We start from the raw sequence: 15665 nt of genomic DNA, 5'->3' as shown, positions 1-15665 counted from the left end.
AGCATCCTTTTCCTCCTGGCAGAGGTGGCAGGAAAAGACCAGACGGAGATAGTCCTGGAGGAAAAAGGACTGGAGTGGAGGCTCTATTGCTTTCCACAAATCCCCCCATTCATTTAATAAACATTTTGTTGTTGTTTTTTTGAGGCAGAATCTCACTTTGTCGCCCTTGGTAGAGTGCCGTAGCATCATAACTCACAGCAACCTCAAACTCTTGGGTTTAACTGATTCTCTTGCCTCAGCCTCCCAAGTAGCTGGGACTACAGGCACCTGCTATAATGCCCAGCTATTTTTAGAGACAAGGTCTCGCTCTGGCTCAGGCTGGTCTTGAACCTGTGAGCTCAGGCAATCCACCTGCCTTGGGCTCCCAAGTGCTGGCATTACAGGCATGAGCCACCATATCTGGCCTCAAATCCAATAAACATTTACCAGATACCAACGGTATACCAGATACCAACTGTATACCAGGCACTTTGCAAATCATAGGGATAGAAGCCAAATTTCCTGTGCTCAGGAACTCACAGGATGAAATGAGATGATGACAATAAAGATGCTGGAAAAGCTTTCTCAGAGAGGTGATGCCTGAAGCAGAAGTGACCATGTGGAGCTGAGCAAGAGGGAAGGCCATCCAGGGAGTGGAAACGGTATGAACAAGGCCCCACCCAAAGCCCAACTCAGCCAACGACCTGCATGCCTGGACAATCCTTCCTCCAAAACTCCTCCCAGACCCCCCCTCCTCCCACTCCCAGGGTCATCAGTGGATGTCTCTTAGACAGGGTCACACTCCTTTACTGGCCTCCCTGCTTCCATTCCACACCTGTGCCTCTAGCCTACCCCATTCTCTACACAGCAGCCAGGTGAACTTTCAAAAACATGAGTGATCTTGTACTCTCTGTTTATAACTACCAACAGCTCCTTATCACTCCTCCAATAAACCCAAACTCCACTATGTCCTTCAAGGCCTCTGGTGTCTGCCTCCTGCACCCTCCACCCACACATGCTGGCCTTTTCTTTCTCCAATGTGCCGCTCAGGGCCTTGGCCTCTGCCCTGCCCGCGATGCCCTCCCCACCTCTAGCCATGGCTGGCGTAGTCTCATCCTTTAGATCTCAGCTCAAATGTCTCCCCAGCAGGCTGTTGTGAGCCCTGGAATCCACATCCCCCACATTCCAGCATGGCTTACAATCACACTTGGAGTGCTCTTATGAGCTATGTTTCTTTTTTACTAGAATTCAAGCCTCATGAAGGCAGGGCAGGGTGTGTTCTCACCATTGCAAGGGCAGACACAGGAAATGACACACAGGAGGCATTCAATAAATACCTATTTAATAAACAAGTGAATGAAAACAAGGGGGGCTGCTTGGGCTTAAATGTGTGAGAGACCAGGAGCCAGCCCCATCACTCTCCTTTCTAAGAGAGCCCGGGTGCCTTCTAGGCCTCAGAGTGAAAACCACCGAGCTACGTAACCCCCAGGCTCTTCTAGCTCTAAATCCCTGTTATTACACACAAGGGAGAGAGAATAGTTAAGGTCCAGCAAAGACAGATGGTACCTACCTAGTGGGGTATTGAGGCAGACACACTGCAGATCAAACCAGTAATTTTCCACATCCTGCATCGAGTTGAGGACATAGAGACGCCTTTCGAATGGACGGCTGCTGCGGGCAAGGTTGTAATGTGGGTCACAAATGGTGGTGTCAACGATGACTGCATTCTTCTTCAAGAAGATAAAAACCTACAGGAGATACCAGATGGGGAGAGAGGAGCATTGCAGGATCAGCACTGGGTCTGGCTTTTATGTGACTGTGTTTAAGAATTAGAACAATTTTCGTTTGGGCTTGAAAGATATTACCTGATCTTTATCCTGAAACTTTTCTGTGGGACCAAACTGTAGCAGCCCCATGTAGCACAGCCTCTGAAGGTTCTCCACCACTGAAAAGATATAACGCCTGGAAAACAGAGAGCATGGTTCCCATCACACCACACTCCCAGGTGGCAGCCTGAGTCACATCCAGGACACGGTGTGTGGCTCACTTCTCTCTTCTACCTGGTGGTACCCAGACGCCCATCCTCAGGCCTGCTCTGTGCCAAGGTCCAGAACTACCCTTTCCAACATCCAACCGGGCAGTGGAGCATAGACCCCACACTTGGAGTTAGACTTGGAAAGCAAAAGTAAGAAAGAAATAAAAAAAGCCACTTCAATACTTGCGGACTTTAGCAGATTTTACTTTAAAAGAACCTTGAAATCAAGTAATAAAATTTAGCAGCCATACTTTGGTGGTTGAATTAATAAAAATCTTGAATGTTTATAATCTACAAGGCAGAAACCTTTTCCTTTTTCTGGTGAATGTTTACTCAGAACCCTAACTTTAAAGGGCCTGTTTGGATCTGATGCCACTTTGTGCCAGGTTCAATGGCCTCACCTCTTGTACAGGAGCTGCTGCCGGATGGGCCTGGGGAGAAACCGGATCAGCGTGTGCTTCTTCACAGGGTCGTTCAGAAACTCCTCCAGGTTGTCCACCTAGAAGGATTTTCAGGTTTAGTTCACCCTGAAGGCCAGAGTGAACTGCAAGAATCATAGACAAATACTCAGATCTTTCAATGGTCATCTCCCTGAACCGGCCCATCAGACCCTCCTTCCTGCCCCTCCAAACCCTTCTATCCCTGTCTCACCACATCCCCTTACCGCCCATCCACCACACTGCTGAGGGCAATAAACAAGCACCCTCATATCCTGCAGTGGGCAAATAGACTGCTAAAATATTTCCACAGGGCAATACAGAAATGTATTTATTTATGTTAAACAACAACAAAAAATGAACACTCATTTCTTCTGAAGCTCATGATTCTGCCTCTATTGGTACTCTGAGGAAAAAATGGTGGAGCTACCCACATCTATTCATCAATATGTCATGTATAATAGCAAGAAACTTGAATTTAAATGTCCAAAAATAGAAAATATTATTGGTTAAATAAATTAGAGTACATGCATAAGAAGGAAAGCTATGAATCTATTTAGTATCAAGTTTAAAAAGTTAATGATGTGGAAAATATGATACATTGTTCAGTCAAAAGAACACATAATAAAAGAGTAAATACAGTTTCAACTGAGTTTTTTTAAAAAGGGAGAGTACACACACACAGCATAGTAATAAAAGACTAGAGGAAAATGCACCCCAAAGATTAGCAGTCATTTTCCCTCTGAGTGATGAGCTGTGGGTAAGTTCTATTTCCTTCTTTTTATTTACTAAATTTCTATGAACATTTTATTGTTCAAGTGTATCATGATCACTTGTCTATCTTCCTACCTACTTATTGACAGATCTAAATGGACAAGTTTTTGAAGTGACTACCCTTAACCAATCATTCATCCATCTATCCAGCCACCCAATTATCTATCTAATCTACGTAGGAGAATAAATCCTTAAAGTTTTTTCTCTTGACTGACCATCTTCCATCCACCTATCCTTTCAACCATCCATCTATCCATCCTGAGGTCTTTTCCCTTGACCAGGGGAATGTAGGCTCTTTGGCTCAGAGGAGGTATGACAACCACAGAGTCACCAGTACCTTGTAGCTGACTTGCACAATCTGGATAAAAATGGAGAGTGGGAGACAGAGGAGAATGTCGCTGACAAGGGCCCAGCCAAATCCAAAGTCCCTGTGGACTGGGATGGGAGGGATGTAGCGCATCCACGAGGCCTCATCCACATATACTAGGGAAGAAAGCAGAGTCACTCCCAGCAGTCAGGATCCCAGTCATAAGGACAAAAATCAGTGACATCTCCCAGCAAATCTTGGCTCCTTTACCACAAACTTGGGCAAAAACTCCATTTGTTAGGCAGGAAGGAGGAGGAGGTAGGAAGCCTGGAGGGTCAGGGAATTTGGATTATGTCTCCATTTAGATGAGAAGACAATATTGGGACATAGCCTGTTCAGATCAGGATGAGGAACCATTGTATTCTTTTTTTTTTTTTTTTTCTTTTTAGAGACAGAGTTTCACTTTGTTGCCCTCGGTTAAGTGCCGTGACATCGCAGCTCAAAGCAACCTCCAGCTCTTGGACTTAGGCAATTCTCCTGTCTCAGCCTCCCGAATGGCTGGGACTACAGGTACCTGCCACAACGCTAAACCATTATTGTTTCTTCCTGGATCCTCCCAAGATCTGCCTGCCCTTGGTGCAGGCATGGCAACGACATCTCACCTGTCTCTGTGGCAAGCTCCACTTCAGCCTCCCAGGTGATGCCATCTTGGCTGTCTTTGGTTGGGGAGGCTTCCCAGACATTTCTAGAGGAGGAGGCTGCCCTGCCCGGCTCCTGCTTTACTGTTTTTCTTTCATTGATGTGATTTGGGTTCTCCACCGTGTTGCCGGCAGGGTGCCCATAGATCAGGTACCACAGAAACACGTGGACCATTCGCAGGCGAGGCATTTTGGGCAGAAACCCTAGAGAACGTCCGAGTCCAGGAACTGAAGCAAGAAATGGGGAGGGCAGTGCTTGAAAAATCCCTGATTGAATTTATTTCAATTCATTCAAAACCTATTGAGTGCCATTATGTGCCAGGTGTTAGGAAGATGACAAATAATTCTCTCAGAGCTCGCTTTCTAGTGTTCGAGGACAGACAATAAAAAATACCTAAAATAGCACATTGGATGGAAATAGCTGGTGTAGAAAATAAAGCAAGGATGGGAGAAGGGCTGTAATTCTACATACAGTGAAGACGAGGCAACTGAGGAGAGGCCTCGGAGTAAAGTCCTCGAGTTGGTGAAGGGGGGGCTGTGCAGATATCTGGGGACGTGCAGACTGGGTAAATGCAAGGTGCCTGGGATGGGTACATGCCTGGCACATTCCTGGAATGGTCAGGAGGCTGGAGGGGCAGAGTGCACCAGGAAAAGAGGAGAGTGCAGGATGTGACGCTGGAGCATAATGGGAAGGGAACCAGCAAGGAGGGTCTAAGAGGCTACGGGGTGAGGACTTGTAGTTTGATAGAAACTGTGCCAAATATTCTAGCTCATTTCTTTATTGATATAAATAAACTGTTCTCTAACTTTCCTCAGTGAGAAAGGACAGGTGTCAGACCGAGTAACAGGTGAGCCAAGTGCTTGGCAGGCCCTCTGAGAGCACACTTGCTGCCTTTGCTCTACTCAGGTGCACGTGCTGCTCTGCCACACAGACTCATGCTCCTATTTCTCTTTAATCTGGTCTTTACTCACATAGGAAACTCTCATGGCTATTTAGAGACTGAGCTGTAATTATGCAGATCCCAACATAAGGAAAGATTAATTCCTTCTGCTGAATATCCTTGGACTGGAACATATGCATGGCAAACCATGCAAGTAAAGGCTGCACTGTGGGAATAGAGCCTCAGAAAGGGCAGTCACATAAATCACCTCTTCCTCTTGGAATCCCCAGTCTATTGTGCTGGATACCAGATGCTGGTTAGCAGAGGTCTGGGCCCTAGTAAGGCAAGTCTGCCCTCCTTCCTGCACACACATTGTGGCTAGAAGAGCAGGGTACCTGAGTATAAAGTCCTGGCCATCTGTACTTGCTCAGCACAAATTTATACCAGAGTAGCTCAGAGAGAAACGAGTGAGGGGGTGACCCAGTTAGAGACCCGACTGGGAAAATTACATGAGTGCTCAGCCTCAACGACTACACTGCCAGGGGATTTGTAGGGTCTGGACAGGGAGAGATTTTTCTGTGGTTTAAATTATGTTCCAGCCCAAGGATATTCAGAACTAGGAATTAATCTTTCCTTACACTGGGATCTAGTACAATTTCATCTGAGTCTCTGAACAGCCATGTGAGGTATGCCAGGCAGAATTATCCCCATTCTGCAAACAAGGAAACGATGCTGGCAGAAGTTACGTGTCCAGCCCAACATGCTCCAATCAGTAATTCAGACCCAATCCAATTTTTTGTTTGTTTGTTTTTTGAGACAGAGTGTGACTTTGTTGCCCTGGTACAGTGCCATGGCATCATCATAGCTCATAGCAACCTCAAACTCTTGGGCTCAAGTGACCCTGTTGTCTCAGTTTTCTATTTTTTAGTAGAGACAGGGTCTTGCTCTTGCTCAGGCTGGTCTCAAACTCCTGAGCTCAAGAGATCCACCTGCCTGAGACTCTTAGAATACTAGGATTATAGGTGTGGACCACTGTACCCAGCCTAGACCCAATTCTTCTAACTCTAGCTCAGTGCTCAAAATAATAAGAACACTGAATGACTCAAACATCATCATGTGAACAACAAGGGAAACACAATTAAACACAGACAAGAAGCCGCTTTTTACCTATAACGGGGTTATAATTTCTAAGCTGGGTTATGCCCATTTTCTCATCACTTTTTTTTATCCGTCCACTTTCTGACTTAGAGGAAGCACTTATGTGAGAGTCTTCTGATCCACTTGGGCCCTCTTTTCCTTGACCTTCTTCTGCCTCCCCTTGGGGCACTGGAGGCTGAGAAGCTTTACCCCTGCAGTTCAAATACAATATGCAATAGTATGTTGAAAAAACCAAGGGCTGAGAGAAAGGACAGGGTATGTCCCCATGAATCAGATGAAGCCACTGTGCCTGGGGTTTCAAATTCAACTGTCCATAGGGGCCATGCAGATGACGCAAACAAACACAATTTATGTCAAGTCAACAGACATCTGGGGGTAGTAGAGACTGTGGGACCGCCATCTATGGGGCAGCTGCTGCCCGTGAGAAAGGGAGCCCAATGTGCTAGTTCTTTTCACACATTTATAAATGCCAAAAATTGGGAATTTTATGAGAAATGAATCAGCAACTGGTTCAAAGCATATGTGGCCAATACTTGGTAGACTGCACAGATGCAGTGCCTGCAAGACAGGTGAGCCCTCTGCCCTCTGGGGGCCATCTCTAGTTGAGATGCAGCTAAGAATTTTTAGCTCTGAGTTTCTCTTGACCAGTTAGACAGTTTATGAACAAGTCTAGAGAATATCTGAGAAAGGCAACTAGAATCATTTTAAGCCATTTTGAGACTGCGTTGTTTCAGACATCAGAGGTCTATGATTGGGAGTAATCTGTACACTGAACATTGATCCTTATTTAGACTAAGGGATCATGAACCACAAACTCTAAGCCAATGAATTCACTGATTTTACTTACAAAATAAACTCACTGATTTATAAATAAAGAACTCTGGGAAAACTGCTTCCAGCCAGAACACACAGGTCCAGGCAGCGTTGCTGTGGATTACTCCTGGGAGCTGTCACTTGCCTGTTGGCTGTGTTTGAATTGGAGATCCGGAAGCGAACCTGCTCGATGGCACTTCTCACGAGAGGGTCATTCTGGTCCATGGACGGGTGCACTACCAGATCCACCTGCAGAAAGAGGTCAGAGTGTTCCAAAGGACGAGGGAATTGCTGAGAGAGACTTGGCTCCACAACTCTGTCCCTTAGTGGAACACTGCTTACATCCATTTTCATTAATGTTTCCAAAAGACAATTATGAGAATGAAGCAAACTGTTGCTAAACAGTTTGCGCTTACAGCCACAAGCATCAAAATTCCTCAAGTGACCAAGCTCAACTATCAGTGCTGTGGCTTTTCTGCTTGAGTGAGGAATTCTGGCCTGGACACAGAGCTTCAATTCCCCCACTGGGCTGTCACAGCCCACTGGTCCCTGCTGTGACCTGATGGGCTGCTCCTGAAGCCCCACTCCCACTATCTGAGAACTTCACAGTTGCTCATGAATCCTGAGGGCTTCCATCTGAAAAAAGTAAGCAGCTTTCAGTAATCACCGCTGTCTGAGAGTGCCATCGTGGGACTCCTGCTGGGCACACTTCCAAACAAACAGGAAGAGGATTTAGGCTGCTTTTGTTGTTTTTTACCTTTTCCGAGCTACTGAAGCTGAACAGTTAAGGTGGTTATCATTTCATGAGAGGTGTAGGTGAAAATGAAAACTGTGTGGAAGGGAAGGAACTCAAATGCTCAGCAGAGAGAAGCAGAGCTGAGCAGGGGGTGTGAGGGCGCCAGCTCCATGGATGGCAAGGCACAAAGGCCAGGCACCCAGAGAGCCAAAATTCTTGTTTGACTATCACTGGCAAGCGATAGCAAAGTCAGGTTGTCTGAGTGTCAACTTGGGCCAGCAGTTTCCTACCAAATACGGGCTTAGGTAAGTTTGGAAGCAGGGCATGGGCAGCAACGCCTAGACGAAGGCTTAGAAGGCTGCACGTGGCTCATTCTCTCCCGATCCTCATTTGTGAAATGAGGATACCTCCCTGCATAGACACACTGAGATATCAACTTACTGCTTTTGTGAGGCTCAATTGAGATAGTTAAGTAACACCTTAGAGAATTTAAAAGCACAGTACAAATATACAGTACTCATATCTCCCCACTTTCTTCTTTTAATAAGACGGCGTCTCAGTGAAGTAACACCTTAGAGAATTTAAAAGTACAGTACAAATACACAGTACTCATACGTCCCACTTTCTTTTTTTTCTAAAATAAGACAGAGTCTCGCTTTTTTGCCCTGGGTAGAGTGCCATGGTGTCACAGCTCACAGCAACCTCCAACTCCTGAGCTTAGATGATTCTCTTGCCTCAGCCTCCCGAGTAGCTGGGACTACAGGTACCTGCCACAACACCTGGCTATTTTTTTTTTTTTTGGTTGCAGTTTGGCCGGGGCCAGGTTTGAACCCACCACCCTCGGTATATGGGGCTGGCACCCTACCCACTGAGCCACAGGCACCGCCCAATATCGCCTCACTTTCAATAGTCAAATGGCTCAGCCAAGTGCCCAAAGGCCCAACAGTCAGGACAGGATGCAGGAGCAAAAGGCCAAAAGACTGACTCAAGTTCATCACCTCCAGCCAGCATGATCCAGCAGAATAGAAGGCTGCTTGGCAGCAAGTGCTCCAAGAGCCGGAGCCCACACCTGTTCTAGAAACGTACATGCAGCTGGAAAATGGGCCACGGTAGTGGTGGTACCCTACAGACAGAGGGTGGCCAGAGACCCCTGTTCCTTCCCTTGAGGTTATGTGCTGCACTTGTCCCTCACCCCAGCTCGTCTTCTGCTCCCTCTGGTACAGCCTGATGGGAATAGCTCAAGACATAGCTGACACCTGTGCAGATGCTGCTCCCCACCTCTAATCTGGGGAAAGCATTGCTGCCCTCAATTACCACACAAACAAGACAGCCTAAGAAGAGCAAACTAAGAAGTCCACTCTCTGAAGGTCAACACTAGTCAGAGATTGGGCTTTTCCTGCCTTTAGAGAAGTTGGCACAGGGACCTATGGCCACTGCTCATGGGGACAGTGGCAGCTGGTGGGGAGGGCAGCAAGGTCAAGGAGATGTAATTGTTTAATTTAAAAAAGACTCACAGAAGATATAAAAACTGATGAGAGAGCTGTCAGCTTTCAACAGTAGACACTGTGTTTCTTAAGTCACTTTTTATACTGTTCTGTATTTCACAGATCGCTCAAAAAACAAAAGTACAAAAGCAGAAATGACCTTGCCAGCTTATTAAAAGAAAACAAAATATCAAAGTAGACCTATCCTAAGGCAGAGATCAGAAATGTAGTCAGGAAAAAGGTCAGGGAATTAAAAGTGACTGTGGCCACACAACAATTCTCTTTGGCCTTAGTGCCTAGCTGTACTATGCAAATCTCCCTGACCCTGAAAACTGTGTGCCTTAGAATATGTGCAGCGCTGCTGAGCTATAGTTGCTATGGAAATGGCCCTAAACTGTAAATTTATAGAAACAGATAAACAGAAGAGATGCATCATTCCCCTCTGAATAAGCCCCATAGTGCCTCCTATTGAGTCGCTGCCATCATTTCCCCTGGGATATGTTTCCTCAGATCTCCATGAAAACGTTGTGCTGCTTAGTCAAAAATTTCCACCTTCTAAATGTTATTTAACTTCTCCCAACACTACTTTGCTGATCTTCAACGTGCTTCCACTTTCCTGCCTATTTGTTCAAGGCTGGCTGCAAGGCTAGATGCCTGCATGGAGCTGCTTGTAGTTGACCAACTGCTTCAACATGCAACCAAACTATTGCTTCCGTGTAAAGGTAGGATGACCCTTGGCCCCCAAATTATGAAGGTAATTCAAAGTCACTGGTAACAAAAGAACAACCAAGACAAACACTGACAGAAGAAGCTAGACGGGAAAACCTCCAACAGCATAAGGCTGGCTTTGTGGGCAGCAGCAGAGCCAGAATTACCTTCTTCTTGATGCCATCTTGGATGACTGTAGTCCGATACAGTCTCAAGAGACCTTCCTCAGACAGGTTCCGCACCAAGCGGACAATGGACTTCTTACAGCACTTGGTGGACACGCCTTCTTGCTTCTCCTGATCCATGATCATCTTCTGAATCCTGTTAACAGTTAACATCCCCAATCTCAACAGGAGGGCCTTCCTTAACACAGGTGACAGACACATGCCTAATGGTATCTAATGGACACTAGGGAAGAATTAAAGAAGGTTTCGCTCACCCTGGACAGGCTGACATCTTGAAATGTTAAAGATTATGTCTCTACGTGGCAGAAGAGTTAATTAAGGACAAGCCACCAGTCACAGCACTCCACGTGCTGAACCTTTCACCAGCAACTTGAGAGACGACCTGATTTGTGATGACAGCAGAGACACTGAGCACCATGACAGAAATCTGTGGTCTCTGAGTCTACACGCTAATTTAACATCCAGCCAAGGGACATTCCAGTTCACCACTGTCCCCTCAGATAAGAAGCTCTTCTTGGTTTCCCTCTTGGTATGTCTTACTCTCTAGAGCTTCCTGAGTCACTACAATAATATTTCTAGATCACTGATCATAGAAAGACAGGGCCAGAAGGGACATCAGGAACACCAAGCCAAACCCCTCACTGCACAGAAAGGGGACTAAGGGGACAGCATCTGAAGATGGTCCCTGGGCCCACTTGGCCCTCACTACAGAGACCGAGTACAAAGTAGGACCCATGTCCTTGACTGGCGGGTAAGGCTCCTCTTCACATGGCTTTCACACTCAGTGCCTCAGAAGCCCAGAAGATGCCACCCCAAGAGGTGGTGGTAATAGAGGGTTATAATGACCAAACCAGAGCCTCTACTCCACCCAAACGCAGAAGTTCTATGTGTATTTGTTTTTTCTTCCACAGAAGATTCTGTTAGAACAAAATCCCCCAAGGAGAACTAAAAGTTTACAAGTAATGCTATTACCTGCCTTCACTCTCCTTAGCAGTAATTTTCCAGGAAAGAAGAAAGGCAAATGCACTTTCCCCACAACTTCCATTTCTCTATCAATCATCCTCTTCCTGTCTAGCATATCGATATTCCTCCATGCCTACACTTTTTGCATAGTAAAAACAAATGCTAATCCTTTCCACCACAGAGGGATACCACAAAAATTTATACAGTAGAACAGATTCAAATGCCTCTCAGTCCCTTCTGAGGCTTATGATGACTAACTGGGATTAGAATTATTATTGATGACAGACAGACAAATTATTCCTTACGTGAATAAGCTCTCGATTAAGCGGAGGTTGGTGACAGCTTCTATGATCAGATTCCTGCGTTTCAATAGTCGGTAAGTTTCATGGGGTTTGTCCTGGCCCGCACCATGCCTCCCAGTCTTCTGGGAACTGCTACTCTCCTGGAACAGAGATCAAAAGCACGAGATCCAATGAGCTCAGCATGGCTTAGGGGCCACACACCAATCTTACATGTGTACTTTCCCTAAGGAATTTCTACTTCCGTCTTTCAAGAAGGAAGTCACAAAGTCTGTTCTCCTACACAGGATCCCACTGCCCTACCATTTCAGTACTTAGAAATAGCAAAGACAGGGCAGCGCCTGTGGCTCAAGGAGTAGGACGCCAGTCCCATATGCCGGAGGTGGCAGGTTTGAACCTAGCCCCGGCCAAAAAAAAAAAAAAAAAAGAAATAGCAAAGACACCTTCTAGCAGAGGACCCTGGGCCACCTGATAAGGAACAGCTAGTTTCACAACAGAAATTAAAGGCATCTACTATAGCAACTCCTAAAAAAGAGGAAAGCATTCTCTCAATTTCTCTTGCTTCCTCCATAGTAGCGGGAAAGAAATTAATGTACTTTCACTTATATACCAGTTACTTTATTAGGCTTTTATCATTAAAAACTCCAAATAGCTTTATCAGTACTGTTTATATTTTGCAGAAGAGGAAACCAGGGCTCAATGTTGCTGAGTAACTAACTATCCAGGGTGCCACACACTGACCATGTGCCAGGATGGCGCTTCTGACCCCTCACAGAGGGCAATGTGGGAAGTCTCTGAGCCACAGAGGACATGGAGCAGAGGCAGGGTTTCAAATCCAGTATAGGTTTCCATGAGGAAATTAGGACGAATGGATCTGTGCTTCCTTTTTTTATCCCTGCCCAAATGTCCACTTCTCTCTTAATGTCTTTCTGTCTTCCATGAGGTAAAAATGAACTTGTCCTACCTGTCCTTGGATCACAATGTTAAAGCCCAAATGTGAACCCTGAATGGAAAGGAAATCCTAACTCTAACATAAGCCTTGTGAATCACTGGGCACAAAGGACATGGCATTAAGTGACTGAATCACATAATTTCCTGTATTATTTGTCTTTTTTATTTCAATTTTTATAAAGTCAGAATCTAATGTAGCTCAGTGCTGAGGGCGCCGGCCACATGCACTGGGGTTGGTGGGTTCAAACCTGGCCCAAGCCTGCTAAACAGACGACAACAACAACAATAGCAAAAAAATAGCTGGGTATTGCGCCACAAGGGAGGGAGGCTGAGGCAAGAGAATCACTTGAGCCCAAGAGTTTGAGGTTGCTGTGAGCTGTGTCGTCACACACCACAGCACTCTACAGAGGGTGACATACTGAGACTCTTGTCTCAAAAAAAAAAAGAATCTTGCTATGTTGCCCAGTTTGGTCTTCAACTCCGAGCCTCAAGCAGTCCTCTTGCCTCGGCCACCCAGAGTGCTGGGATTATAGGTGTGAGTCACTGCACCAGCTATCAATTGACATTTAATCTTTCTAATTACCTTGATGAAAAAGCACTGGCCTGAATCTATTGCATCTTTAATAGATGACATACAATAGTATCTGGCCAAGATACTGTATCTTTTTTACAGTAAATTATCTTGGTCTTTCATCTAAAGTAGTTTCTCAACCTTGGCGGTACTGATATTTAGGGTGGACAACTCTCTGTTGCAAGAGGCCGCCCTGCCTATTATAAGAATATTTAACAGTATCCTGGGGCCGCGCCTGTGGCTCAGTCGTTAAGGCGCTGGCCCCATATACCGAGGGTGGTGGGTTCAAACCCAGCCCGGGCCAAACTGCAACCAAAAATAGCCGGGCGTAGTCCCAGCTACTCGGGCGGCTGAGGCAAGAGAATCGCTTAAGCCCAGGAGTTGGAGGTTGCTGTGAGCTGTGTGAGGCCACGGCACTCTACTGAGGGCCATAAAGTGAGACTCTGTCTCTACAAAAAAAAAAAAAAAAAAAAAAAAAAAAGAATATTTAACAGTATCCTGGTTTCCCCCTACTCCATGTCTACGGCAGACTCTCCACAAGTTGTGATACTAAAAAATGTCTCTGAACACTACTAAATGTGCCCTGGGGGCAAAAGTGGTTCAGGGTGAGAACTGCTGATCTAAACCACACGAATCTTCCCTCTAAAATAAATTTAAGTGAAGAGTAAGCTGCTGGAAGTAAAAACACTGGGTAGATAACATGAGATTTCTGTGTGGACACAGGCCCTGGTAAGGTTCTGTGTGAGTGAGCACCACATTACTCCTTGGGAAGCCCCTAGCCATAAGCTCAGGGCCCACACTCAGCATGGGTACTCAGTTACGGATTATGCTATTGTCATGTTAATTCTTAGGGACAGAAAAGATGCATCTGCAGTTCATCTGCTATAGGCTCCTTTTCAGAGGCAACACCCTCCTTCTGTGAGCACTGACCTTTGGGTTTTCAAGGCGGACCTCCTCGATCACAGCTATATTGCCACTGCCACTGCCCAGGCAGTGGGAATCAAAGGATATGTTGGGGTCTGAGGTGCCGCTGCTGTCCAAGACATTGTCCCTGCTTACTGAGCTCCGGCAGAGTTTCTCCTCAGCAGCTCCTGGGGAGGAAGATGGCTGCTTCTTCAGTGGCTGTAGGTTCAGGACCTTCCACCCACCTGTAGTGGAGGACAGAGGGAGAACAAATCAAGTGGAGGGCGATAGGGACCCAGCAGGGTGGCGGAGGCTGTTCAGAGGGAGTTTACAGACAAGGTGGTGGACCAAAAAGCAGCTCAGGGCCCCTTCTGGCCTTTCATCTAAGCAGGTTTCTCAACTCCAGCCGTGCTGACATTCGGACTGGATAGTCCTCTGTTCTGAGGGCTGCTCTGTGCATTGTAGGACATTTAACAGCATCCTGGCTTCTATCTACTCCATGCCAGTAGCATTTCCCTCCCTAAACTGTGACACTCAAAAATGTCTACGGATGGGCGGTGCCTGTGGCTTAGTCGGTAAGGCGCTGGCCCCATATACCGAGGGTGGCGGGTTCAAACCTGGCCCCGGCCAAACTGCAACCAAAAAACAGCTGGGCGTTGTGGCGGGCGCCTGTAGTCCCAGCTACTCGGGAGGCTGAGGCAGGAGAATCGCTTAAGCCCAGGAGTTGGAGGTTGCTGTGAGCCGTGTGAGGCCACGGCACTCTACCGAGGGCCATAAAGTGAGACTCTGTCTCTACAAAAAAAAAAAAAAAAAAAACGTCTATGGACACTGCCAAATGTCCCCTGGGGAGCTCTTAACTGGATACCAGATCTGAAAAATTTGTCATCAGCACCACCCTCCACACACTTCAAAAAACATCCTCTATAACTAAACTAAAACCTGAGATTCTTAAAGAGATGGTTGGAGGGAAAGAGAGAACTTATGAAATTCTACTCTTTTAATGATATTAATAAAACACAACCAAACAAAACATTTCCCAAGGAGAAATGACTGACAAGTAGCCAGGAGACAGACCATAGGCCCCTCACCTCCAAACGTAAGAGATGTGGAGAGTGCCACCATCTGGCTCTAAATTAGGACAGTACCAAGGGGACCCACAGGTGCCAGCTGAACTGAACAGCTGCAACGCCCAGCAGCACCAGTGCACACAGTCCCTGCCCACTCTCGCCCTGACAAGTGCTCCCTACCCTTGGTTGGGGTAGAGTGATGAAAATGAGCCCCAGGCCCGAGGAGCGCAGCGGATCTCACATCCCCCTGGGACCCTCTGCCCTTCCGCTTGCTGCTGCTGCTGCCTTCCTCCTCACTGTCCGACTCAGAGAGGAATGTGTCTTCGCCTTCTGGCAGCAGCGACTCCTCCTGCACAGAGGCCAGGCTCACGGTGGTCAGGAGCTCACTCCGGGCCTTCTCCCTTTGGTACTGCCGGCTCAGGTCACTCTCCTCCGCAAACACGCAGGAGATGTACTTGGTGGTTCGCTGCCGACCTTCATCTTCCATGAATCCCTAGAGGGAATGAGATGTGTTCATCACAGTCAAGAAAGGGCCTTGTTGGGCAGAGCCTGTGTCTCAGTAAGTAGGGCGCCAGCCCCATATACCGAGGGTGGCGGGTTTGAACCCGGGCCCAGCTAAACTGCAACAAAAAAATAGCTGGGCATTGTGGTGGGCGCCTGTAGTCCCAGCTACTCAGGAGGCTCAGGCAGGAGAATTACCTAAGCCTAAGAGCTAG

At 46.7% G+C, this 15665-nt stretch overlaps 1 protein-coding gene across 2 annotated transcripts in view; it reads right to left on the bottom strand.

Moving 5' to 3' along the window:
* GTF3C1 (general transcription factor IIIC subunit 1) overlaps nt 1-15665 on the bottom strand; it is a 102425-nt gene that overhangs the window by 38377 nt on the left and 48383 nt on the right. For both annotated transcript variants that reach the window (XM_053554664.1, XM_053554665.1), the window contains exons 9-19: nt 15130-15442; nt 13910-14127; nt 11464-11600; nt 10178-10331; nt 7228-7331; nt 6279-6460; nt 4195-4458; nt 3563-3708; nt 2416-2513; nt 1845-1941; nt 1550-1727 (exon numbers count right to left, since the gene is read on the bottom strand). In XM_053554664.1, coding sequence (XP_053410639.1) covers nt 1550-1727; nt 1845-1941; nt 2416-2513; nt 3563-3708; nt 4195-4458; nt 6279-6460; nt 7228-7331; nt 10178-10331; nt 11464-11600; nt 13910-14127; nt 15130-15442 — 1891 coding nt within the window. The remainder of the gene's footprint in view (nt 1-1549; nt 1728-1844; nt 1942-2415; nt 2514-3562; nt 3709-4194; nt 4459-6278; nt 6461-7227; nt 7332-10177; nt 10332-11463; nt 11601-13909; nt 14128-15129; nt 15443-15665) is intronic.

This window comes from Nycticebus coucang, chromosome 12 (genome assembly GCF_027406575.1).
Source record: "Nycticebus coucang isolate mNycCou1 chromosome 12, mNycCou1.pri, whole genome shotgun sequence".
Lineage (NCBI taxonomy): Eukaryota > Metazoa > Chordata > Mammalia > Primates > Lorisidae > Nycticebus > Nycticebus coucang.
This window is presented reverse-complemented; position numbering and strand designations above follow the sequence as displayed.